Here is a 26,438-nt window from a genome sequence, read left to right on the forward strand (position 1 = left end):
GGATAGTAAAGTTTGGTTGAACCTCTCTGGTTGCGGACCACCGCAAATGCTTGTGAACAGCGCGTGAAATGGTCACTAACTAAATTATCACTAACACGCTATTCATGCCCTTGGAGTCTGGTTCTATGGACAGAAAATCAATGTAAACGAGATCCATTGGTCCGCTGCTCATAATCTGACAAGCTGATTTTCGTGTGACCACTGTCCACAATTGTCCACAATTCTTTATGTATTCTTCTGCATCTACCGACATTTTCAGCCAGAAAAACCTGCTCCTAAGGGAATCGATGGTTCTCTCCAGCCCAAGGGTCCCCGTGTTGTTGTGCATAGATTTTAGCACTTCTTCTCAGAATTCCTTTGCCAGTACGAGCTGAACAATTTCCTCCCCAGAAGAATGTTGACTCACACCATGAAGTAGCCCGTCTTTCATGATCAACTTCCCCATCTCTCGCTTCATACGAGCTAGCTCTGAGCTGGAATCAATGCTTTCCAGCCATTTTTCATTTTTGAGGCCCTGCATTACTGGTCCTATCACAGCATAACTTTCTTGAGCTCCTTTAACCTCTGCTCTTGACATTTGTCTCAGTGATATAAATTCCAGCTGAGCTGGGAAGGTGTAGATGTCTGGCACACAGTCAGGAGACACAGTTCACTGGTCCACACACCTCATGGGAAGCTCAGAAGTATCAGGAGCACTCACTTGTTGGCAAATGGACTTCACACCAGACTCAGTTAAGGTTTCCATTCCCCAGAGCTCTCACCAGGCATGTTCCTTAAGAGTAGGTCAGCGTCTATGTTGTACTTGCCTGGCCAATGCTGGACATCAAAATCATATGCCGATAAAGCAGCCAGCCACCTGTGCTCAACAGCATTGAGTTTAGCAGTCATGAGCACTTAGTTCAGAAGATTATTGTCCGTGCGTACTGTGAACTTTGCCCCATATAGGTAATCATGTAGCTTTTCAACAACAGCCCACTTTAAGGACAAAAATTCCAGCTGGTGAATTGGATAGTTTCTATCAGATGGCTTCAACTTTCTGCTGACATAGGCAACTGGTCTAAAGCCTTCAGGGTATCCTTGATAAAGCATGGCACCAATTCCCTTTAAGCTAGCATCCACATGCAGGATGTGTGGTTTTTGGGGATCTGCAAATGCCAACACAGGTGCATGCATCGGGCAGTAAATGATCTGCTGGAATGCATCAGTGGAAGTCTGGTCCCATCTTTCACCAAATGGTTCAGAGTCTTTCCAGTACACTTTGTTTTGGTCTTTGTGTTTTTTGCCCTTTTTAATACGGGCATAGCCCTTTGTGAGCTCTGTCAAGGGCCTGAGTAGAGTGGAATAATTAGCTACGAATCTTCTATAATAGCCACAGAAGCCTAGGAATGATTGCAGGGCCTTCAGGTTAGTGGGCTGGGGCCAATTTGTGACTGCCTCAATTTTTGATGGATCTGGTGAGATATCATCAGCTGACACAATGTGTCCCAAGTATATCACTTTGAGCAAGCAGATTTGACACTTGTCAAGGGAGATCTTCAGTCCAACCTCTCACAGTCGATCAAGGACCTTAAGCAGACTCTCCATGTTCTTTGAGAGACTGTCCAAAGACAATCAAATCATCTAGGTACAATAGAACTTGTAGTAATGCCATCAACTGCTTTCTCCATCAACCATTGGAAGGTAGCTGGAGGTCCCATAATCCCTTGTGGCATTCTTTCCATCTGGTAAAAGCCTAGTGGACAGATAAAGGCTGTTTTTTCCTTGTCTTCCTCTGCCATGGCTATCTGAAAATAACGACTTCACAGGTCAAGTACAGAGAACCACTTGCTCCCTGATAAGTCATTGAACGCATTTTCAATACATACTGTAGTGTACTGATCTGGGACAGTTCTACTATTCTCACAGTCCCATTATTCTTCCTCACAACTACAATCGGAGTGGCGTAGGGGCTGCGTGACTCTGATAATACATGGAGATGTTTTCTCAGGTCCTCTATATCTGCAGGGGCCAGATGGCAGGAGTGCTCCAAAGTTGATCAGAATGGAATCAAACTCAGGAGAGACAACTTTAACAGACGGAATAGTTGTGACTGACTCAGTAAGATGCATGCAACCAACTACTGTTTCTACTGGTATGGCTGTTTCTTTCAAAGACTCATTCTTAACAGAGACTTGGAAAACGTTCAGGGCTAGGGCACAACTGGGGACCACCATTGGCTGGAGTAACACCCCTGCTGGAAGCGGAGCTGTAAGGGAGTCATCCACCATCAGAATTTCTTGGTCAACTTAGTGCTTTAGCTCAAATTTGCATGTACAACAGGAGGCAGAATCAAGGGACCTGGGCCTTGCCATTTAAAATAGCCGACTACATCCCCTTCATCTTTCACAGAAACTGCTGTGTCTTTGGAAGTCCTATGCTTGTCCTTATCACACATGTCTATTCCAAGAGTGAGAGCAATGTCAATGCCAGTTTCACAAGTTGTCGAACATGACTAGCGTTGGTTCCTAAAATGACAGGGGTCTGATCTGAAGTTTTGAGACTCAGAAAAATAAGAGCAAGGGCTGTCACAGTCTTTTTACTACCCAAGACTTCCAATGGTCTTCCAAGATCTACCACAACATAACCATGGTAAGGATAACTGAGGTTGGATTCACTTAAACCCCAGAGACCTAGTCCAAAAACAGAATGAATAGGGACATCTGACAGGAACTTTTGATACCAAGGCTCAAAGATAATGGTTACTTGTGAGCCGCTGTCAAGCTGTGCATTACATGGGTGCCCATTCACCTTCAGTAGCATAATGCTAGGTGGACCAATCAACCCAAGACTTGTGTTTGGGAACAACACTTTATTTCACAGCACAGTTAACTTCTCCACCTGCAGTCTCATCAGTACGATGCTTGCCTTTGACTGACCTCAGAGCCTGGATAAACTTTCTAATAACTTTTGCCTGATTTTCTGAGTTTTGACATTTTGTCACGAAATGGCTGTCTTCACCACAACGATAGCAGAAATGCTGCTCTGCACTTTTGGCTGCTGCTTGGGGAAAACGGGATGCTGGTTTTGAGGCTTTTACTTTTGAGACGGAAGCTAAAGAACCAGTTTCAGTGATCCTATTATCAAGCTTCTGTTGGAGTCGCTTGACTTGTTTATTCAAACCCATCAATTCCATCCAAAACTCCAAGTGTCTGAGGAAATCAGATAGCTTCTCACCTGGTTGCTGCTACATCAGAGGAAAGGAGAAATACAAGTCATCTCCTGACTCTGCACTTCCAAACACACTTTCGAGTGCTTCCAGGAACTCCTTTGGGCTAAGGTTAGGGGTAGTAGCTCAAACTGTTTTGACCATTTTGAGTGCTGGCCCATAAGACTTTCCTCTCTGTCAGAGCAGTTGCTTTCCTCAATCACGAGCCTTCCTTGCTCTAGCCAGAGCTCCAGTTGTTCCTCACCTGCTGGAGTATACTCTTGAAAAGAGTCAGAGTCTGCGATAATTACCACCTTGTTTTTGAGGTTTTGTCTTGTCTAATATACCAGCAACAGCTTTCAAGATGGACTCTGTTGAGCTGGTGGGGCAGTTAGGTTGAGGGAACAGACTTTGAAGGTCATCCACTGTTTTGCCTTTTGTTTTCCACTGTCTTCAGCAAATTCAACAAATTCTGGCTGATCTGTGCAGCATTGTCTGGGGTTCTAGTCACTGTGACGAGGCCACCTTTCACCACCCCGTGCAGACTGAACTTCTGCTGGAACAGGCGTTGCAGCCAGACATTCTCTACATTCGCAAAAGACCATGAGATTGCTCAGCTTTGCATAAAAAGTTCATCCTCTGACAAGCACATGACCAAGGCATTTAACAGTCTGTAGTGTGTCTTCTGTTTCTGCAATGTCTGTGTCTTCTGGGACAATACCTAAAAGCGCATTAGCCTCATCTAAGCCCTCACCCGGCACCAACCTTGAAGTGCTTCAACAAGCTCTGTTCAATCTGCCATTTTCACTAGTAAACAGATCTTAGTTAAGTTAGCTAACAGCCCAACTCTATCCTATCCCAGCGCTGCCTCCATTTTATGTAGTGCCCTCGCTTCCCTTCCCCATGTCCGGGTCATGGGTTACTAAGCCGAGGGGCCCTGGGGTCTTACAAAGTAAAAATGTAGTAAACGCATTTTTTTAACCTTTGCTTTAAAGTAAATTTGTTTTTCTACCTTAAGTTAGTCAACTGTCAGTTATTTAATGTTATTTAATGAACACTAACTCATTTTCAGTAACTTGTTCAGCTACATGCTGTAGAACTCTCTCCAGAACTTCTCAGAACCTTTTAGAACTTTCTCTGCTCCTCTATGCTGCTCCTCTCTTGTCTCTCTGCTACATTTCTCCCTGTTTCCCTAAGTTCCACCCCCAGATTGACACCATTGGTCAGTTACAGCTGTTCAGCCAATGATTTAAGAGTTCATCTAACCTGCTGATACAAAGCACATGTTAAGCTAGTGCATTCCAAACTAGCTTTGCAGGGAAGCTCTGCTCTTAAAGAAACAGGAACCTATTTTACAGAAATGAACCTCATATTTTCTATGACCTAGGAATACAATTGTACATATTTTTTAACCAAGCTACACTTATTATTACTACTTACAATTTAGACGAGGCTAAAGTCAGCTTCTTATTTGCCAGCTTCTTTGGATTTTACTACTCCACCTTAAATGGTGCCTGAGTGCCTCAGTAGTCTGAGGCACCGAAAAGGTATCTGTTGCAATATTTAAGGTGGAAAGGGAACATTTGATCAAGAAACTGGTGAATAAAAAGCTGATTTCAGTTTGTGTGTTTTAGGCTATCAAAATATCCTACGTAAGTTTTATGTAGAGCTCTACCTGTAAGTATGTGCTACAGTAGGACATTTCAACAAGGTAGCACAATTCATAAGAACACTGGGCAAAAACAGTGGGGAATTTTCAGGGGAGCAGTGATAATTAGAGTGTAATGTATTTTGCCACTATTTAAAGTAAAACTGCACAATCTGATTGGTGCTATAACATGGTGTTAAAATGCAATCAGTAATACGAGCATCTTACTTCAGCTTTATCAAATAGATATACACTAAAAGCAAAACTAGCAACTATATCAAGCACACAACCAAACTCACAAGCCAGTAGAGCAATTTCTCAAAAGAAACATCACACAATATACATTCAAATAAAAAAAAGAAAAAAACCCTGACCCTAATACAACACTATGTGCTAAGTGAGCCCACCAAACTTGCCAAAATATTCATTTTAGTTTGCCTTTATGATCAATAAAATCTTCAAAAAAGTCTTCCCTTTCTTGAAGTGAATCTTCTCAGTAGTTTTTTTCCTTACATTCTCTGTGAAATTTGATGGAGAAATCCCTTTCAAAGGCCACCGGAATCAACTGGGCTTTGCATTTGTGCAACATGCTGTGCTTGTGTTCAGAGTTTTCAGCATAGAGAAGGAGTTCTTGCACATTGCTGTAGAGGCCCCAAATGTCAGTGTTTGTGAATGCATTCAGTACACAGGGCATTGCCTCCAAAGTGCTAGAATAACTCTGAATGAGTTTTTCCAGGGTCAGGTTTTCACCATTGGACCCTATTAGTCGAGGTAGAAAATGGTGAGCAGCAACAAACTGAGCCTCCACTACAACTGTCTTTATTAGATCGAGTAATGGTTTGACATGTCCAAGAAGTTTGGACTGCCTAGATCCAAAGCACTCAAACCATCCACAAGCTGGCTGTTACATTCATTGAAACGCGCAGCCATTTTCCCAATAGGAGAGTTTATACTGCTGAAGAGCAGCCTTTTGCACTTTTGCTCATTGTCATCTCTGTGTTGATCAAGTGTCCCCTTGACCACGTACTGGTGCATTGTACACACCAGTCATATTAATTTTGGGGAATTTGGGGAAGCTGGATCTGCTTCTTCTCAGTTTGTCCAGTTTTTTGTAATTCAGCATCAAAACCCAAACTCTGAACAGATCAGATGTGGTTTGAATGAGTTGAACATGTGCGATTAAAACTGTGTGTTCGCCTGTCACAACTTGCTGGAAGGGATCGAGCAGCCCCAAGATTTTATAATTCGTATAGGCAATAAATTCGAAGTTTGCTGCTGTAATTGCCTTTTGTAGTCCAACAGCTTCAGTTTTCCTGTCAGCACTAGTTCTGCTGATATCAAGCTCAGTCAACAGCTCAGCAAGTGTGTCAAGTGAATTTAGTATCACAGCCACAGTCGAGGTGGCCAGTCCAGTTTGATCCAGTAGTTGTTGGGAAAATTCCAGTCTCAGTGAGCCATATTGGTTGTGCAGGGGATAAAAAACTCCATCAACAAGTATCAAAATAAACGTAGACCAAGCAAAACATGACTGAAGGCCTCCAAATGCATTTATAATTCATTTAACACAGAACTAGCAGCTTGTCCTCCCACCCACCCATCTGCTCGCTGGCCACTGGCCCAAAGCTCAGGCCTACCAGCAGGTCCAGGTCAGCCTACCAGTACAGTGGCAAACACTGTACTGACAACCACACCATGACACCACACAAAATCACTGATGGTGTTGTTCTGCATGTTTAATTTTGTGCGTACATTCACCATATGTGCCAGTCAAGTTAACCAGGTTAAAAGGTTTTAGAGGTTGGTTGCTTTAAAAGAGGGCGTGAAGCTGCTTAACAGAACACGATGCAGTTAGTGTGCCAAAAATCTATTGGTAAACAAAAACACGGAGGCTGTTTTCTTCCAGGAACATTATGTTTGTAGTCTGTAGATGGCCATATGTTGTAGACAGTCATGTTACATTAACCACTAAGGAGAATAAGTGAGGACAATATTCAAATTCATATCTGCCGCAATCCAAAAACTGTAGATACTAAGGCCTTGGTGACAGAACACACAGCAGAGTTTCTCAGTATGTCAGGTTCAGGGGAAATATTTTGTCACTTCTGGTGACATTGTGGCTAGCCTGCCACAAGAACAACTGCTCTATGCAGAAACTATAGAATATACTCCACAGAAAACCCTCCGAACTTCCCCTTGTACCTTCTCCACCATGTTTATTAAACTAGAGGTTTGCTGTCACATTCACTTTAGTGGTCTAGTCAGTTTAAATTGAAAAACTACTGAGGAGAGAAGATTAAAATAGATAAACAACACAGAGTACTCTACTCCCTCAAAGGAAAGTGGCCTATTTAAGTCTATAGACTTTGCCAGAGCATACTATTAGTGTCAGTTTTTTTATTGCAGTAATCCACTGATAGGATTGTTGCAAACTTTATAAGATGAAATATTCTGCAGAAGACCCATAAGGAAACTGGGCTGGATTTTCCCCTCAGTTTTAACCAAAAGTGGTTGCCCAGCAATGCCAGGTGTCCCAGCCTGGGAGCTAACACGAATCCAGACTCACATTTTTGTCAAACCTTCACCCATGGATGGTTCACCAGTGTTCTTGGAGAGACACTAACTGATCACTTATGTGTACAGGACCTAATAGATGCCCTCAATTAGTTTACAGTGGGTGTCAATGTGGGCAAAGGAAATGTATTGTCCTTCCCACCAATTAGAATATGCAGTGTGGAGTTAAAACCTACAGGGTGAATTAACACATACAGTTTAGCTACAGTTGAATGCAAATGAACATGCTCTTTTGCTGTATGGCTGTTCATGTGGAAGTGGCTTTGTTGTGCAGCAAACTTGCATATTTGGGTGAAAGTACAAAAATGGAAAAATCAAACAAATTTTTACGATTTGTTCAACAAAAAGTGCTTGCATTCAAGAGAACCACACAATAATGGCTTGATCACCACCTCAACACGGAAATGTTCCTGTGTTCTCAGAACACGCCAGGGTCATAATATGGTTAAAAGTAAGATCTAGAGTCAGGCAGGCCTGGATCTTCAACTTATGGGCCCCTGGGAAAAAAATTTGACAGACCCCTGTCTGGCTACTTTCTTCAGGTGGTCAGGGATTTTTTATGATATCGCAGCAAGGGTTGTGCAGCACCATGATGAATGCATACTTACTGTGGTGTTGGGCAGATCATCATTACAAATGCATTTTTTCCAGGTGAGACAAAACAATGGCAAAATAATACACACAATTACCTCAACAACTAATTCAACTCTTCCCTATGCAACCTGCATCCACTGTTGACAAACACAACATTCACCCAAATTGAGATGACAGTGGAGAAACTCCAGCAACCTTAAAACCTCAAACCATTATACATCCTAAGCTAATGCGTATTACTCTAAACAAGGTGTGGACATGATTATGGACCATTTCTTTCTTACCTTTGATTCCTTTGATGTGCAGGAGTAAGCAGTTCACAGATCCCTGCTGACAATGATACAGCATCCTCTGCCCTGTGCGAATATCAGGTCTCACTTTTACAGATCCACAGGCACTTTTAAATGTCTGGAGGTTCAAATTCAAAGTACATTCACAGGAACACTGAATCACTGCTAAAATAAACAGTGATAGGGGGAGAGAATGAAACAGATGTTCAGAAATGACCTTGAGAAAGACTTGATCATGACTGATTTTTCACAAAAGCATTATCATTCCACTGAGCTATGTAAAGACTTATTTTATGCTGCAGCTGTTACTACATTTCTACTTCAGCACATACCAAAATGGAAAATGGACAAGCTGTGCAACTTCTGTAAGATAGTATTTGACCTGCAGCCTTTCTGTCAGCAGCTAGGGGACTAGGGGAGATTCTTCAGGTCTTCATGGGTCTATTCCGTAACTCAAAAGGCCAGATACCAACATTAAAGCACACTTGACACAATTGTTGGGGCTTCTTAGCTTTGCATTTTTCCTTGATGCATACAGCTTGTGACCAAATCAGTCATGATGGTATTGGCATTGGCAGAGTCTCTCTATTGTTCTATAGCTCAAATAACAATTAAACCAGTAACCAATGCAACTATTCCTTATACAGCACGCAGAATGAACCTGATATTATGATGGTCTCATGGGTCTGTATAGAACATATAGAACACCGAATAAATAAATAAAACCAGCCAATGTGAAAAGAGGTCAGGAGATGTACATATGAGATGTGTGGGTATGTATACGTATGCAGATATGAATGTCTGTACGTATGCAGGTCAGATAGACATGTACTATAAAATACATCATAAAAAACAAAACAAAAAAAACCTGTATAGACTTTTGCATTTGAAGGGGATTTCTAGTATTAATGGATGGTCAACAGCAAGCATCAGTGGCACTGTCCTATTTAAATGAACTGTTCTTCAAACTCGGTCAGCTTTGGTCATTGTATTTGTGCTAGTCTATCTAAAATAGAGTGACCCATTTCCACTGACATAAGATCCTAATACATTTCTGTCTGTACAGTTACACATCATGTAGGGCAATGGACATGTATGTCCTATACTTTGTTCATCTTCTAAAAATGGATCACCTATGGGTTTTTTTCAGCCTTTTTAATGTAGTGCTATAGACATTTCTGACCTGAAATTTCAGTTACATTTCTCTTCTGTCCAGGCTGTATCCCTCTGCTTTACTACAAAGGCACAGGCATGCAGAGACTGGCATAAAAACAACAGATGACACTTTTCCTCATGACATGAAATTGCTGCCACGGCACCATGCACCTGAGGACTGGGAGATCATTAAAGCTACTGGCAGTCATGGAGAATGTAAATTCCCTCCACACTTTCAACTCATGCTTTTGTCTGTGCAGCTGCCTTGAAAGACCACAGAAAAACAGAACTGCTTTTACAGACCACAAATGTGTTTCAGTGTCAGTACATCTGCAACTGGGATTTCTATTCTTTTCTATGCTTTTCTCTTCTTGCTCTGTTGCGTTCTTCCTAACGTTCTACATTGTCTGTCACTGAGATGCAGTTTTCTTTTTATATAATGTGTTAATATTTTGTCCACTGAAAAGGTCAAACACTCAAAGCATGCTGCATACTCGTGGCCCATTACATTCGCAAATTCTATTCCAAGGTCCGCAGCCGTGTGACAAATGACACTCTGGGAGGTCTCGTCTGCTATGTGGAGGTAAATTATCATAATTTCTAAACAGCTTCGCACTGACCTTAATTATTGCAGGACTATAATCAGCTCCCATAATGAGGCCATGCCCTAGGCAGGTGAGACAGACTTTTGGCAGCTGAAACAATGCATCGTGGGAGAAGCAGGACTATCCTTGTCACCAAAGAGGGGAACTTTAAAAATTACAACAGGCAGTCACACTGTTGATATGCACTTTTACCTTGCAATCTAGGTTAATACTTTAGCGTCTCAAGCAAAAAATAGCACTGCTTCAGGACAAAATCTCTTTTTTTTGGTCTTAAAAAATGGAATGTATTTTGCGGCTGTTCCATTTCCCAAGTCATCTGTAGCAGTTTATATGAAGTGCAACAGCTAATGCCTCTTTTGATTTTGGCCTTGGAAGGAGATAAGCCGTTATTGACCTGTGAGGTTTTGCGGTAATGACAGGAATCTGTTTGCACTGAGACCTCTGTCAGCATGCCAATAAGATGACCTCCCCCATCCTTCCATCCTGTATCACAGGCTTTCTACAGGCTTTCTACACACACATGTATTTGAATATACTTCTTTTCCCTCAGTTTTCAAAATAATCTTTGTCCACAGCAGCTGTTCTTTTTGAAAACCTCTACATGTAATGCAAAAAAATGACTTGAAAACTGGCTTTCATTAGCAAATATTAGTGAGCAATATATTTGATGTCATATATCTCAAGAAGAACATCCTGAGCATGTGCAGTGTGCAAAATACAGGGTGCTCTGCAAAGCTGGAGCAGAAATGTGACAGTTCTGTGTTGCAAATGATGTAGACTTGACCTGCAGGCCATCAGACTTCTGTGATTCAATATTTTACAAACATTTAAATCCAGATTTTTATGGAAGCCACTTAGAAAAAATGCCTTACAGTATGTGATAACAGCTCACTCATCAGTCATATCTCAGACAGGATCTCTGCATACTCCATAAATGAAAACGGCCAAAGTCATGCGCAAGTTAGCAGCATGATGTTAGCCTTTTCAAAAAGCTGTGTTTTGCCCTTTCACACCAAAACACTGGAAATGGACTTTTCAAAATCTCTATCCCGAGGAGTGCATGAAAACAACATTCAGTGAAAGGCCAAAATGCAGAAAAAAGCAGCATTTTCAAAAAAATATCTAGATACAGTATGTGTGGACGGAGCCTGAGTTTAAAAAAGGTCAATTTGCCCCCTCGGTCTAAGGAATCATAGTAGAACATCTCAGCTTTTGTTCAGGAGACCAGTGAAATAAGTAGTGGTGCATCTAGCCGTTTGGTTTATTTACACTGAGTATCAGCCTGTTCCATTTTGTTCAGACAAACATTTACAGAAGACTGCTCACAGAACCTTATACCGATGGCTAAAGATAAAGGAGACCAGAATAATTTCCTTTTAAAGGTCAGCGGTGCCCTTTCATAAAACGGCCAGGATAAATTTGGCTTTAATTAAGGGCCAAGACTCCTTGGAAAGAAAGGGCACTTTTTCTTTTGCTGAATGAACCAACTTCGGTGCTAAATGATTATAGTAGACAAGCAGATTAACTCTCATTAAAGAGAGCAAGAGAGTGAGCTGGGTGTTTTTATTAGCTGATTAGGGAACTCATGGTGGGAGTATGGACTGAATTTCTGAATACAAAGACTAGGACTGATAATATGGATATCATTTTTAATAAGCTCTGTAGTAGTGTCAAAAAGTTTGTCTCATTCAAGTTACATGTTTTCGTTGACTTTCTAAGTACCCATACTACAGAGGACGCACATTTTACTACACAGATATTGTTTATGTTCTGCAAAAAAAAAAGTGGCCTGCTCAAAAAAAGAGAAAAATAAAAAATAAAATATACAGAAAAATGTCCTATTTAAGTTCATGTGGATGTGGATGTGTTAACTTGTGCTGTGTGGCAAAAGTATATGGACAACTGACCAACACCTGTACGAGCTTGTTGGGCAATCCATTTAAAAACGATGGGCATTTATATGCCTTTGCAATTGAAACAGCCTCCAGTCTTCTGATGTTGGATGAGAAGTCTTGGCTCACAATCAATGTTCCAATTCATCTCAAAGGTGTTGAATGGGCTTGAGGTCAGGGCTCTGTGCAGACCACTGGAGTTTTTCCACACCAAACTTGTCAAAACACGTCATTCCTCACTTCGTGCACAGGGGCGCGGTCATGCTGGACCAGTAAAGGGCCTTCCCCAAACTGTTGCCATAAAGTTAGAAGCAAATAATTGTCTAAAATATGTCTGTGTACTGTACTAAGGGGCTGATCCCAAACCCTGAACCCCCAACACCCCCACCCCTGACCACTATTCCACCTCCATCAAACTAGGCAGCATTTCTCCTGGCATCTGCCAGACTCAGTCTTCCACTGAACTCTCAACACATTTCCTGTGGTGGCATGCCTTACACTACTCCAGCCGATGCCTGGCATTGCACACGGTGATCTTAGGCTTGTGTGCAGCTTCCTGACCATGGAAACAGATTTCATGAACCTCCTGATGCACAGTTCTTGCGCTGATGCTGCTTCCCAAGGCAGTCTGGAACTCTGTAGAAGGTGATGCAATAGAGAATAAGCACTTTTTACACACTACGTGCTTCACTACTTAGCGCCCTACTCTGTGAGTTTGCATGGTCTGTTGCCTAGAGGCTGAGCTGATATTATTCCTGGATGCTTCCTTTTCACGATAATAGCACTTACAGTTGACTTACAGGCAGATCTTGTAGAGCAGAAATTTCACAAACTGACCTTTGACAAAGGTGGAATCCTATGACAGTGCCTCATTATATCTTCAGTATGACTCATTCTACCGCCAGTTTGTCTAAGACTGCAAGGCTATGTGCTTGATTTTATATACCTGTTAGCAATGGATGTGGCTCAAACACCTGGAGAGGTGTTTACATATGTTTGGACATATGGTGTATTTTCACCTAGAAAATCAACAAAACTTGTCATTTGACCTTCAAACTTAGGACACACATACAACTGTAGGTAAGCTATGCAGCATATTTTAGAAACTCTGATCTGTTTTATTCCTTGTAAAATCTGTTTTTCTCATGATATGTACAGCAAAGCAAAATTCAGAAAAGTTTGAGAAGACATTTATTGTAAAGAAGTATTGTGACATGAACAATACAACAGTGCTTCATTTTGCAACTTGCACATAGAAATGTTACATACATTATCTTAAAAAAAGGCTGTCATCCAGTACAGAAGATCTTTATCCACAGGCAGTGGGATGAGATAAGGAATCCCATGGTTCTCTGGTTTGCCCATAGTGTTATAGTGTCTCTATCAAGAACACATTTAGGTCCATATAGGCGTGTGATTTATTGAATATCGAATGGATGTACATTTCTGCAAAAGACACTGACCACAAATAATCCTTCATTAGATTACACTCATGTTATAGCTAGTTCCAGCGCTTGGTTCGAATATGCCTATTGTTATGATTGTTCTCAATGCATAATTGGATTTCACTTTTGATATGTCAATTACAAAACAGACAACTAAACTTGACAACTTACTCTGTTCAGCAACTACTAAGCTACTTAAGGAATATCTAGTTACTGTATCACTATTTCGGCATTGTTTTCAGAGTATACCATATGGAAATATGTTATCAGTACTGTATGTCATGGGTCACATATCCAGAATGTAAAAAAAAAAAAAAAGGTTTCCTACATTTTGTTCTTGAGGTATCACATTTTGCAAAGTGACTTTGTTAAAAAAATCAATGAAATAATGTAACAAGCCAACAGCTGTACCAAAGACTGGAGCTATTGTTTTTCTTGAGTAAACTAAGGGGCTGGCGCATTTTACAGAAGATAGTGGCAACCCACAAAATGTAACATAACATAATTGCCAAGACTGTAACCATGAAATACACAGCCATTTACTGTGCAAGCCCCTCATCTTCCAAACATGCTTTAAATGCACTTTAATTACTTGAAAAAATGGGTCACAGTTCTAGTGTTTCTCTATTGATATCAGCCCTTTTGCAAAATGGCATAATGCATTGATAATGTTGTAGCCCATTCTATGAAAAATCATGGTGTCATCCTCTGGAAAAAGAAATGACATAGTAATGTGTCTTATTTAACATAGTTTGTTATTCCACTTGCACTGGCTCTTCTTGGTTGTCACTGTTTGATGAACGCTAATAAATGGCAAATCAGTAAAACACAGAAATAAAAGAGAAAGTAAGCAATGAGCAGCTTAACACTGTGAAACTATGTTAAAGGGGCTCTTACCTTTCATCTAACTGACCTCAACCTGTTAGAAAAAAAAGTTTTCTGCATTTATTGAGAATAGCTGTTTGAACTCAGTATAAATAAGAGTGGAAGAAGCCTTTTCATTATATTCCTCTAAACCCGGGAATAGGAACCATACAAAAAAGCCATGAAGCTGAAGTAATTTTTCATTCAGAGAAATGTTCCTATACTTGAATGACTCTAAGGTGTACTGTGAGTCATTAGGTCACCAACAGTGGAACATCTTAATAAACGTTAAGTGGACTGAGTGGATGTCAAACCAGCAGCCATTATTTCAGCTTTAAGTGCTACTTTGTTGCAGGAGTGTGGTGGTGACGCACAGAGCTGGGGCTTGAGTGGCATGATGAAGACATGCAGTTAAAGTGTCGGCAAGCCTTGCATCATTTGGCAGGGGGCTCAGCGCAACACATGGCAAATCGCATCAGTGGTGCTTTATTTAGCATGGGAAAGAACATTAGTGTGTGGAGTTCATCATCGCATGGAGCTGGTACACTACGTAATGAGTAACTTCCTCAAGGAAAAATACAACGAATCTTTCACAATTCCACAGCTCCTTCATGTTTCTGGAGATGTGCGCAATCTCACCATTTGAAGACCAATGCGTAAGTGTGCATGTTGATGTTCATTCATTCATTGATGTCATGCAGTAGTTCAACTCTTGGAATAACGCAAGTCAGTCATTCAGACATATAAGTACAAATTTAAGTTGACGTAATGACATTAATTCCTTATTTTTAATGCTTGTTCATCTTCCGATAAAGAAGAATTTCAATTATTTCCGAATCATATATAAAATACTCGGAGAACTGTGCAGAACTCACAGATTGCACTCCTTTTACTTAACTAAACAGCCATTAAGTACAAGTGAGCCATTTTTCAGAAGATTCTGAAAGGAGATTAATTATACGATAAAGGAAGGAGAAAAAACACACAAGACCTAGAAGACCTCAAAAACGGTCTCCATCAGATAACCAGAACCTAAAGCTTCATCTTTGAGAGAGAGGAGAAAATGAAGCTCCACTCTTGCTTCAGCTCTGAAAACATCCACAGGTATTCATGTCCATCCTTCCACTGTGAGAAGACAACACCACTCTATGAGTCTGAAAGGATGTGTAGCTGTCAAGAAGCAGTTACTCAGAGAAAGAGAACATCTCTTGGAGAACATCTTTGCAAATCAAACAAAGAAGCTGCTGTTGTTCTCAGAGCAATGAACTGACCACTTCAGTGTCCAGACGTCAACATGCGTGAATTATGTGTTTACTTCGATCGTGAAAAACAGAAAATGCAAGGTGAGGAAAAATATCCCTGCAGAGTTCTTCATTCTTTCTCCCAAAGAAAGAAAGAAGGAAAGAAAGCGTGAACACTAAATACTAATATCATATTTAGTTGTAGAAGCAACTGTGTAAATTTCTGTTAAATATAGATTTTGTGTTTTTCTTGTAGATACTAAAAATGAATAAATTGTACTTAATGGCTGTATTAATGTGTATTAATATGTTTATTTTGTTAAAAGCAAGAACAAACATGATTTGGGAAAGCCTTGCTGGATTCTCTGATGAACACTGTAAAGGCCTTATCTATGTAGAGCAGTAAGAACAGAGAATGTGGATTATAAACCTAACAGGATCACGTACAAATACTGGCGTGACCTAAACAAATATGGTGTAACTTAGAGAGCAGTTTAGAGAACACAGGTTGGCCCTTGTTCTCTAGTAATAAGTGTCACCAGATCAGTGTTTCAACCCTATTCAATACCACTGAGCACTCCTTCACTACAAATAAGAGGCTCACAAGTAGACAAGAGACACTGTGCTGCTGGAAGAATTATGTAAAGAAACATGAATCTTAGATGGATTTAGTGCAGAGCCCATGGCCTAATATGTCCAGTGACTTCATTTACAGCACATAACAATTCCAGTGCAGTACATACGGGTGGTCTATTGTCAGGGTATATCTGATTGAAATACATTTTGATATTATGGGGCTCTAAAACACCAAATGGTAGGAAGTAATGAAGTCTCCATTGTTCGTTTGGGCTTATCAAATCTGGGCTACAATCTTCACTAACTGTAATGGCATTACCACTATACTCTTAAAAATTCCAACAATAACAATAAACAAAAAAAGGAACAAAAACATACAGCATGTTTCATTTATTTTCGGGGAGCCCTACAGTCTATTATCTTTGAGCTTGCAGGTACAAAAATAGATGACAATCACATCAGAAGCTAGTGAGTTACAGTAATGAAGAGCAAAAAGTAACAAATGTGTTTCAGAGCACTAGGCATCAACAAGTTCTATTGAAATGTGACAGCAGTAAACAACAGGTGAGCATATATTGTCATCTTTGTTCTTTAGGAAACACCGTATGTGCTTTTTTAAAAAGCGCAAAGCGCTTAGATGCCAGGTTTCATGGAAAGGCACAGGCCCAGAGTTTCGTCAGATTAGAATGTGCTGCTTCACTACAGAGAGGTTTTGATGCAGTTTGTCTGGAGACCTATATCGCCATTAACATGGCTTCGTCATGTCCAAAATCATCCATTTGGTGTTCTCAAAACTTTTCACATTTGACTATGGGCTCTTGACCACATGCTCCACAATTGCGTAGTCCGAATTACAGTATTCATAGACTTGCTGCACAGAGGACCACTGGTAACATTGCAGCTGCTGAAGAACCTAATTGCATTGAATATCTGGCATTTGAATGTCTTCATTTGGAACACTTGCTCCCTGCTGGACAGCCTCTACTATGCTCATTTTTGTGTCATAAGCTCATTACTATAGGTCATATTGTTAAATTGCATTATAATGCAGAGATTAAAGTAATGGACAGAGAGAGTACCGTTAAACAAAATAATGGTTGCCCCCCCCCCGAATGAGGCAGAAGTCCAGTGCCATCCTCTTCCGTGCACAACTGTTCTTGGACGAAAGGGAATAAAAGCACACAGACACCCTACACGCACGGGGCCATGCAGATGGCTGAATGTACCTCTGCCAATGCAGGGCTTTGACACGCCTCTTCTTTTTTGCTCCTCTTTGCTCTCAAATCCCTCTCTCTCTCTTACAAATCCTCTACTCTGGCTAGGGGTCAGCTGGCTCCATCAGGGCCCCTCACACGGTCACCTCTGTCTTGCTGTTGGTGACATAGTAGGGGTGTGGGGGCAGGTAGTGCTGGCTCTGGGAGGAGGCTAATTCGTTGACTTGCTCCACCAGTGCACTGTGCCTCTTGGGGCCGTATGTGTGGCGGCGGCCCAGTGTCTCTGAGGCCTCCCAGCCCTTTAGCATGCCCGTCGTGGCGATGGTGTTGGAACTGTAGGGCAGTGGGTGTGAGCTGTGCACCTTGGTGCTCTTGGCTCTGTGTCCGTTCTGCTTTTGGCACGGCATCTCAGGGCTGTACGGGTTGGTCGGCTCTGGCTCCAGCCGTACCGGCTGCAGAGGAAGCGTGCCTTTGGCCGTCAACTCTGCCATGTGCCTCCGGTTTGCGTAGAAGTTCTCATTTGCTTTCTCCGCTGGGAATGTAAACGGATAAAACAGGCTAGTGTTAAAAAATGGCTAGATTAATAGGTCTGATTTGTACATAGTGCCTTAAGGTTGCTTTAAGAAGATGTCACTTACAAAATAAATCTTGGTGGGACCTATCTTTGCTTCCACGAAAGTAAGATGTGATATATGATACACAGGAGTTTGTGGTGTAGTGTACTGCGGCATAGTATAGTGGCACCCTAGGTTTCAATTCTGTCTAGGTAAGCTACACCATGACCATGCTACGTCAATAAGAGTCGTTGGGCAAGACACCTAATGCTACATTCATCTACATTTGTACCTTGTAACACTGCAAGTTGCTCTGGATAAGAGCATCTGGCAAATATGTGTGTAATGTTTACAATAAAAAGTCATTAACAATAAAAATAAACTCCACATAATGATTCTCATTTTCTATCTATCATACAAGGCTATTTGCAGTTAGGATTTTAGTTAAGAACCTTGCTGCCTTACTACTACTACCTGCAATGTAATAACATAAAAACATAAAAAGTGCCAGCCATTATATAACAGTCCATTAACTGCATATGTTCAATCAAACTGACATTCAACAAAAGAGAACAGTGTATGATATGAAGGACTGTCTTAAAAAAAACTCCACCCTTATGATAAACAGTTTTTGAAAAAGCAAATGGAGAAACAAAAGCACATTTTATGCAAACATGCAGCGGTTCTCCAATGAGAACTTCCTTGGAGCCAACACTGCACACATCAGACCCCTAGACATGTATTCTTATCTGGATGCATGATGAAAGGTTTTCATTTACATAGCTACAAGGGGAGGGGGTAAAAAACTGGGCGAGCTGGGGGAAAAAAATGTTGATATGGCAAGTGTTTTAATAGGCTCTACATAAAGGTACTTAAATGGTCTGAAGGTGTGAAATGTCTTTTGAATAATTCATTTTGCCCTAGATTTTTCTTTTCTTTTTTCCATTATTAATGTGCATGCACTAAATAATTAATATTTGGAATGTTATCGTTACGTGAAAACATGAAGCCCTCTGGCAATTGGTAGATCAGTCGTCAAAAATGGCTTAGGGTTTCAGGTCTCTTTTGAACTTGTCAAATCCACATGAATTTGTTTGTCCAAATTTTTCGTGCAGTTGTGTCAGGCGTTTTGTGCTTCCTTGATCATCTGTCGTTAGGGTTTAATCTTGTTCTTTCTGTGTTTTCTTAGCCTGTCCCCAGCCATTCAGAGCTGAGATGTAATTTTCCTACCGTTCACACACCAGTGCCCACGGAGCGTCACCTTGAAACTGTGTAAAGCCCTAATTGGGATAACCTCCACACGCTTGAAGTCTTCATCGGTTGTCCATGACATTTTAGACTTCTTAATTAAATATCCTTCAGGTGACCTTTCTGGCAGTACTGACAGCCTCTTGAGTCCCTAGCATGGATCTAACACCTTGCTACAGGGAGAGCAGCCCCACCAAACAAGTGAAGCAGCGGCGAGACCAGACTGATCGCACAGGGAGAACAAGGCCCTTTCATACACGTCGATACCCCAAGATTAACATACATCAGGGAGGGTGACCACCCAGTCTCTGGCAGTGGTGGCCCAAACTGTTTAGCTCTGTAGCTGCTGCTGCCGTCTCTCTAACTCCCAAGCCTCCTTTGAAAAGCTTTGCTTCTTTGTTTCCTTAATGATCCGGCTGCTCAGGCAGTACTTCAGTGGATTACCAGCGGGAAGTTTCAGCTGTGGATGAACGTCAAAAGGAGAAGTCCACCATTATGCATAGCGTTTCTTCATGCTCAGACAGTAGTCAGACAACTGAAGGGTTCTGATAGGCGAGCTTTGATACAGATTAATTGATTTTGGCTGAGCTCATGCAGAGTAGTCCAAGTTTTAGTCCAAATGAAATGTTATCAGAAAACTCACTAAAGGGGAGTTCATTCCCATAGGAATGTCTGATACTGGCCCCTTTTATGTGCTGTGATACAAACTATCAGACTCATTTTTTGCAACTGAATAAATGTGAAAGGCAGGCTTGAAAAAAAAGCCCTTTTCTGTCTGTGTTCAGAAATATCCACCAAATTAAGCCTTTCAAAACAAATAAGATGATAGTTTGCATTGTACATGCTAGCACACCGCTTCATTTATGTGAGAAAATTCAGAGGAAGCAGTGTGGCCCTCAAAGCATAGGATTATTCTGTCCCTTCTGTCTAAAATAAGCAAGCAGCCACTATAATTGAGATATGTCAATTGCAATTCAGATGGAAAGCACCATACTGACAGTGCTGGCAGTGCCTCTCAGCTCATATTTGTTACTTAGCTTGGCAGCAGAATTCATGTAATGTATTTATCAGAAGAGTAATGCAACAGACCAAAAAATAAATAAAAAACATTCAGACTGAAGCAATAATTTTCTCCTCAAAAGCCCATTTGGGCTTGCCAAGGCCTGGACAAAATTGAATGATATGAACTTACACAGTGCATTTTTGCCCTCCTTTCACAAAAGTTAATAAGGGGCTATGAATTTCAAAATTTGGGGCCATGCCTCTACAACAAGCACTGAAATACACAATATTGCAAGACTAATCAAAGGCCACTGGTGGGCCAGTGAGGTATTCTTTGAATATCCATTGCAAAGAAACCTCTGCATTTATCTCTCTTTATATGTCATGATTAATCAAGGCATTTCTCTATAAAGCACTGTTAACCCTCAAACTGTGTCATTAATTATTCATTCTGGGAATGTGGTAATGGCCCCTTAAATGTATTTAAATCTGCTGCCAGAGAGGTTGCGGTGCATGCATATCCACCTTGGACACAATGAAATGTATGAATGTGTAGAGTATGTGTGTCACCATGTACTAAAAATACATCAGGCTTCTTTTATTGCTGAATGTGCTGTGATTTCACCAGAGCAGATGTGCAAGCTCATGCAGAATGCAATTTAGATCGATAAATATTTACTATTTGTCTGGTTTTATCAGAGCAGTAGTTAGATGTGACTGATCCATGTCTTTTATTCTTAATCATTTGCTTACTTTTATTAAAAAAAATAGATGTGAGACTAATATAGATGAAAACTCAAGAGCAGTGAAAAGATGACAAGTTCAGAAATCAAGCCCCTGTAGCAGGGTCTGGTAGCATTGTTCCTGGGGAGAAAGTTGTAATGAGCTTAACATAAAATTCTGGTGCACGCTGAATCAGGATTTTTAGCACATGTCTACCCTTACTCTGATTTCTTTCAGTCTTCTCAGTGTGCGCGTGTGCAAAAATTGACCACTCTCCCAGAAACAGCATTTAACACAGCACTGGTGAGACGCCAACAAATCCTTTTGGAGCGATGCTGAAACTTCATACTTGATGGAATGAAGAATTTGAATATTCTTTATCTCCTAGATAATGCATGTTGGTATTTTCAGCTAAAATAACTCAAATGTAAAAAAAAAAAAAACAGCATTTGAATTTTACATCACGTTTATGTTGTGTCCTCTTCTGTGAGTTTATTAGCTGATTGCAAAGCAGAAATCCAATTGCTGCCTAACTCACATAGACCCAGAGTCTTCCCATTATCTGATTTCTCAACTGCATGCAAACGTGTTGAACAAATTACTGGCAAAATCACATTTTCTACAGTTATCGGATTATTAGGTGCATGAAAACACAGTCATTGATTTCAACAACTGCGCAAATACAGTTCCAAAAACTGTACTATTTGCTAGCTACTAAAAAAAGTCTAAATATGTGAAAATGTTCCTGTCTTGTTTTGATAACGTTATCTCATTTCTGATTGGCCCATAAAAATGAAATACTATATCTCTGGAATATGAACTTGTGAGCTGCTGCTGTGCTGTGTTTGGTGGGCAGGAAGATTCATTTGCTGGCAGTAGAGCGCTCCCATAAATCTACATGACTCATGTAAATGGCATATTCATCATTCAAAATCACGAATTTTGCTGAAAATTTAAATAAATAAAAATCCATGAATCTGAATTTTCTACGAATCTATAAATAAATGCAAAAACAGAACTTTATTACTAACTGAGGAAAGTGGATTAAAATGAATTATTATATTATATTATAGTCAGGTTTTTGCATCAGCCTTGAAGTTATTATTCAACTAAACATGATGAAACGTGGTGCTCAGAGGTAGATCAGTCCTTACACTTTCCATAAAAGATCATAATCATAGTGCATAAACCCTGATCAGCCCTTAAATGCATACCTCAGGTCGCTTGTGACCCATGACTTCATCCAAACTACCCTCTCCCCCGCCTTCACCTTGTATATCTTCACCTTTTATGTTTTTCAGATATTTTACAGATATATGACAAGCAAAATATCAAAATAGAAAAAAAAATTTACACTGTCATTACATTGTTTTGCTTTTTTCCACTATGGCAGTTTGTAGATATTTCTGTGTCAGATATAAATGCTGGATTACTAACAAACCCAAGGTATGTATAATAGGTTGGTAGAAATAGCCATGCAGTTATGGTTGAACCTACATCACTAATGAAGAATGCAGGCAGTCTTACCCACAGCTTTCAGTGAGGCATACTTGTTGAGCTCCTTGCCAGGCTGTGGCTGCTCATAGGCATGGGACACCTGTCCCAGTTGGGGGTACTGTGTCATAGCCTGCATCAGAGCTGATCCTGGACCAACATTGTTCATCTGGGCGCCCTCTGAAGAGAAGAAAGAGAGAAAACCCAAAAGGATCAAGAACAGGATTCGACTCAGCTCACTCATAATTCTTTTTCTGCAAACAGAACTTTTTTAATGTAGAAGAATGCAAGGCTGTCTGGCGCCACAGCGAATGGATTCAATGGTGCTTCAAGGTTCTACAAGACATTAAAGGAATCTTTCACCAAAGAAAAAATAATGAAATATTTCTTTTTAAGCGCTCCCTGCCTTTTTCAGATCCCAGTTTAACAATCTTACTGGTTTCAATGACATGTTCTTAGTGATTCTTCATTTATTTTCAGGACACATTAGGGATGTTTTCCATCAATGCTCTTTGAGTTACAGCTTACAATATAATGGCCTGTGTGGGGTCTGTCTCATCGACCCAGCAACACAACTTTGGAATCCTTTTTTTAATGCTTCTGCGCAAGCCATCCCCAGGAAGCTGATCATTAGCCATGGATTTCTGGACCTTCAGCCAGGCTTTCTTGTGCTAATCCCCCTCCGATCGAATCCTTTTGAACTGCTAATGTCAAAACATGTTAATGTGAAAAGCAATGGCACACTCTTGCTGAGATAGAGCTCGATATACTTAATAAGGACACATTTGAATTTCTTTCCACATTTGGTGCTACATTACTCTGACCTGAAGCTGCCAAAGCATGTCATCTCGAGAGACACAGCTGGTATAACTCAGGAAACTATTCAGGAGACCATACCGGTCCAGAAGCAGACAGATGGTCAATTGAAGGGTGTAGGGTAGCATGGCAAATTGCCTGGCCCTCTGCATACTGGCACAGGACACAAGACAGATGTTGTGGCCATTATTTCTAACTGCCCTGACGAGTCAAAGGAGTCTGGGAGTGATTCCCCAAACTCTGATGAAGATTTTTGGAACAGTAAATCACCATGTAGAGGGCAGTTTGAAAATGATCATTTAATTTCTAGAAGGAAAAAAGTTCTATATTTATATCATCCAATGTGAAAATGTTTTTGCCCCCTAAACTTAACAAAAGGTACCTTACAATAACTACTTCCTATATCAGAAGATCAGTCTTTCACATCACTGTGGAGGAATTCTGGTCCACTTTTCTTTGAAACATTGTCTTCTACCATCTCGGAGGGTTTTCAAGCACAAACTGCCCATTGTAGGTCTCTCAATGGGGTTAGACTTGCTCTTGTGCTTGAGAACAGCATTTCTGCTGCATAAACCAAGTGATTTGAGCTTCCGATCATGGAATGATGACCGACATTATCCTGCAGGTATTTCTGGTAAAGAGCAGAATCCATGGTTCCGTTAATATGGCATATCTCCCAGACTCTGAAGCAACAAAAGTATCCTCACACCATCACACTACCACCACTATGTTTAACCGTCCATATGATGGGTTTTTTTTTTTGTGTGGAATGCTCTCTTAGCTTTATCCCAGAAGTAGAGGCACCCCTGTCTTCCAAGAAACTCCACTTTTGATTGAATATTGTTCCTTATTCCTTTTTTGTTGCTCTTTGTTAGCAATGATTTTTGTCGCAATTTTCTATAGATACCATTTTTCCTAGACTTATTCTAATGTTGGAATCATGAACGCTGACCTTATCTGAGGCGAGAAGGGCTTTAGATGTTCGTCTGGGTTCTTCTGTGACTTCCTGGATTAGTTGCCTTAATGTGCTTGGAGGAACATTTGTAGGCCGGCCACGTCTGGGAAGATTCAACACGGTTCCAAGTTTGCTCCATCTGGAGATAATGCCTCTCACTGTGGCTTGCCGGAGTGCTTTAGAAATGGCATTGTAAACCTTTCCAGGGTGATACATTTTAATAACTTCAATAACAGTATCTATTTATAATCAAGTGTCGGTACTCGGATTGTCATAGTCTTATATAGAATAAATTAAATACCTTTTCCCCCAGCAACATTTGTTGAAAATAACTGGGAATAAAATCCAATAAACTTTATGATTCATGCTGTACTTTGGCTTTAATGCCTCAGCCATGAAAAACTGAAACTATCTGTTCTATAATTACTGATTTGAAGCTCATAAGGACACGTGTGTGAAAACAGCATTAGAACTTCATCTGCTGCATAGACCAATAAAGATATACAGAGGAAAGATGATGGCTCATTCTGTGTTCGGTCAAGTGAAAACATCTGCTTCATTTTTCCATCACACATCAAAGAAACTGACCAGAGTTTGTTTGGAGGTGGACAGAGACTGATATCTCGGTCCGATTATTTAGTGCACAACGGTGTTCGAATAGCATCATTCTCACCTGTTCCAATGAACCACACTAGTACAGCAATCACATCAGGGCTTGTCTTAATGTAAACAAACCTGCCAAGTGTGAACACACCCTTAGGCATAGGTACACAGGAGGGAGTTTTATGGCTTACATAATATAGAACATGCACTACTGTGCACTCATTCTTCAGAAATAGGTGCACCTATTGAACTCTACTGGGTGTTGTCTTGGAAACATTAGCCTATTTTTTCCCCATTTCTTGTGATTAGCGCTACGAGATCCACAGTCTATGCAGTACAGAGGGTGAAACCTGAAATAATACAGTACATACTGTTGGTCTAAAGGAGAGTTTCCCCCCTGCAGAAAGATTAGTATCTACATTGAAAAGAAATTATTTGGACTCTTTTTGCCATATACTGTAGATTTACTTTAAGATGAAAGTTGTTTTCATTTTTGTGACCTATTTTTTTTCCCAGTATTTTTTTTCCCATAAGGACACACAACCTTCAAGCATGCTTAAGGGTGCTCTGCATGTAGATTTAGCCTGAATGAAAGGAATGGCTATTTAAATCCCATCATCCTAGTCAGTATTTTATCCACACAAGAACATTTTCCCTAATTATCACATTCATGGTCGCAGTCTGATAATGGACTTGATATACCAGGTGTGGAAAACATCAAATTGGAATCAAATTGGAGAAAAGTAATTAAACTGTGCCAAAGTCCTAAGTGCTCGAAAAGTAATATTCATTGCCGTTGTGTAATCAGAAGGGATGACAAAAACATCCTGTTTCTGAGGCAATGAGGCTGTAATAAGTAGAGGTCTTTGCTGTCTGAAGGAGAGGAAGGAAGAAGGCTAGAAAAATGAGAAACCTACTAGAATATGGAAATCAGTCCCTTCAGTAATCATCCTTCAAACACTGACCTTGAAGAACAAAAACAAAACAACATTTTTTAAGAACCAAGACACTCAAATCTCAATGTTTTTCTTTAAAAAAAGAATACCTCACCCACAAATGTTAGCAATCCATACAAGATACTGGCCTGATCTCAGATGCATAAAGATGCGTGACTGGCTTTCATTCATTATTTGCAGTGTTCAGATTTTTTATTTTTTATTTTTTGTCAAGTGATCTTTGAAGTTCTTTAACCCAGCCGTGAAGACCCGCTATGGCTGGTGGTCGGGCTACGTCTGCTCTAGGCACAGTGGTACATAATGGTTTTTCATATCCGCTGACAATGACATATCATCTCTTTGACACAATCATTACTCAAGTAAATGAATAATACAACCCCTGGATTATTAGAACTGAATCTGAAAGACAGTCTTGGCTCTACAATACACTCGCATTGATCCCCATATTATTAGCATTAATGTTGAGACGTACTCTCAGAAATCCAGAAATCCATGCACAAACATTCTTTAGGTTCTTATTTGTTTATGTAAGGCCATTCATAACGCCAAGCATTGATTATGGGTTTATTTGTCCAATATGCACCATGTATTTGCTAAGTAAACAGGCAGCAGATGTCCTCCATACGGAGCTTTATCTGCCAAAAACGTGCTTATACACTTGAGTAACTTGTGGGAAAAGGTGAAGAGGTGGATAAAATATACTACCCATACTTCTGCCCCACATACAGTACAACCCTGGATTTCACGTAATTGGATTCTCTTTCTCTCTCTCTCTCTCTCTCTCTCTCTCTCTCTCTCTCTCTCTCTC

General features: G+C 40.5%; 1 protein-coding gene across 1 annotated transcript in view; it reads right to left on the reverse strand.

The window, feature by feature from the left end:
• Positions 1-13,113: 13,113 nt before the first annotated feature.
• Positions 13,114-26,438, reverse strand: part of shisa9b (shisa family member 9b) — a 44,175-nt gene continuing 30,850 nt past the window's right edge. The window contains exons 3-4 of the mRNA XM_017719027.2: positions 22,334-22,480; positions 13,114-17,811 (exon numbers count right to left, since the gene is read on the reverse strand). Coding sequence (XP_017574516.1) covers positions 17,414-17,811; positions 22,334-22,480 — 545 coding nt within the window. The 3' untranslated portion in view covers positions 13,114-17,413. The remainder of the gene's footprint in view (positions 17,812-22,333; positions 22,481-26,438) is intronic.

The sequence above is a fragment of the Pygocentrus nattereri genome, chromosome 27, assembly GCF_015220715.1.
Source record: "Pygocentrus nattereri isolate fPygNat1 chromosome 27, fPygNat1.pri, whole genome shotgun sequence".
NCBI classification, from domain to species: Eukaryota; Metazoa; Chordata; class Actinopteri; order Characiformes; family Serrasalmidae; genus Pygocentrus; species Pygocentrus nattereri.